Below are 786 nucleotides of genomic sequence, written 5' to 3' on the forward strand. Positions count from 1 at the left end.
AGGGGGAAGGAGGGGAGGACGAGGCGCACCGAAGGTAAGCGCCATGTTTGCAAGGGAAGAAAGAGCCGGGAGAGGGAAAGGCAGGCGGGCGGGAGAGGGGGCGGGGAGGAAAGTTTGCTCTCACCTTTTGGACTGAGTCTCGGAAGGGTTGCGGTCCCGCTGCCTGCGGTTCTTGAACCAGTTGCTGACCTGGGTGAGGGACAGCCCGGTGATCTTGGCCAGGTTGCGCTTCTCGGCCGGCGAGGGGTACCGGTTCTGCTTGTAGAGCTCCTTCAGCGCGTTGCGGGACTTCTCCTTGAAGCAGTAGACCGTCTCCTCGCCGTCCCAGATCGTCCTGGGCAGAGGGTATTTCCTCCGCAGCCTGTACTTGTCCACCGCCCCCAGGGGTCTGCCCCGGGCTCGCTCCGCCTCGGTGTAGCGAGCTTTGTACCAGAGCTCCTGCAGGAGCGGGTGGTTGGAGGAGTCGAAGTTGTGGCTCTCCAGGATGCTGTAGAGCTCGGCGTAGATGCCCTGGTGGAAAGCCACCAGCGCCCGGGCTTTCATCAGGCTCTCGTTGCCACGTAGCAGATCGCTGGGGGGCAAAGACCAGAGGAACCTGGCCAGGCGGTCCAGATTCCCACCTTGCTGCAGCGCCTCGCAGACGCAGGCGACGTGGTCCGGGGAGAAAGCCAGGGGGGTCTGCGAGGAGGAGGAGGAAGAAGAAGAAGAAGAGGAGGAGGGAGAGGAGGCAGCGTGGTGATTCCTGGCCAGGAGTTCCGTGTGGAGCAGTACCTGGTCCGCGGCTCC

At 63.7% G+C, this 786-nt stretch overlaps 1 protein-coding gene across 1 annotated transcript in view; it reads right to left on the bottom strand.

Moving 5' to 3' along the window:
• SIX4 (SIX homeobox 4) overlaps window positions 1-786 on the bottom strand; it is a 38,759-nt gene that overhangs the window by 5,328 nt on the left and 32,645 nt on the right. Inside the window, exon 2 of the mRNA XM_035900173.1 lies at window positions 125-678. Coding sequence (XP_035756066.1) covers window positions 125-678 — 554 coding nt within the window. The remainder of the gene's footprint in view (window positions 1-124; window positions 679-786) is intronic.

Source organism: Egretta garzetta, unplaced genomic scaffold (assembly GCF_000687185.1).
Source record: "Egretta garzetta isolate BGI_Z169 unplaced genomic scaffold, ASM68718v1 scaffold858, whole genome shotgun sequence".
NCBI classification, from domain to species: domain Eukaryota; kingdom Metazoa; phylum Chordata; class Aves; order Pelecaniformes; family Ardeidae; genus Egretta; species Egretta garzetta.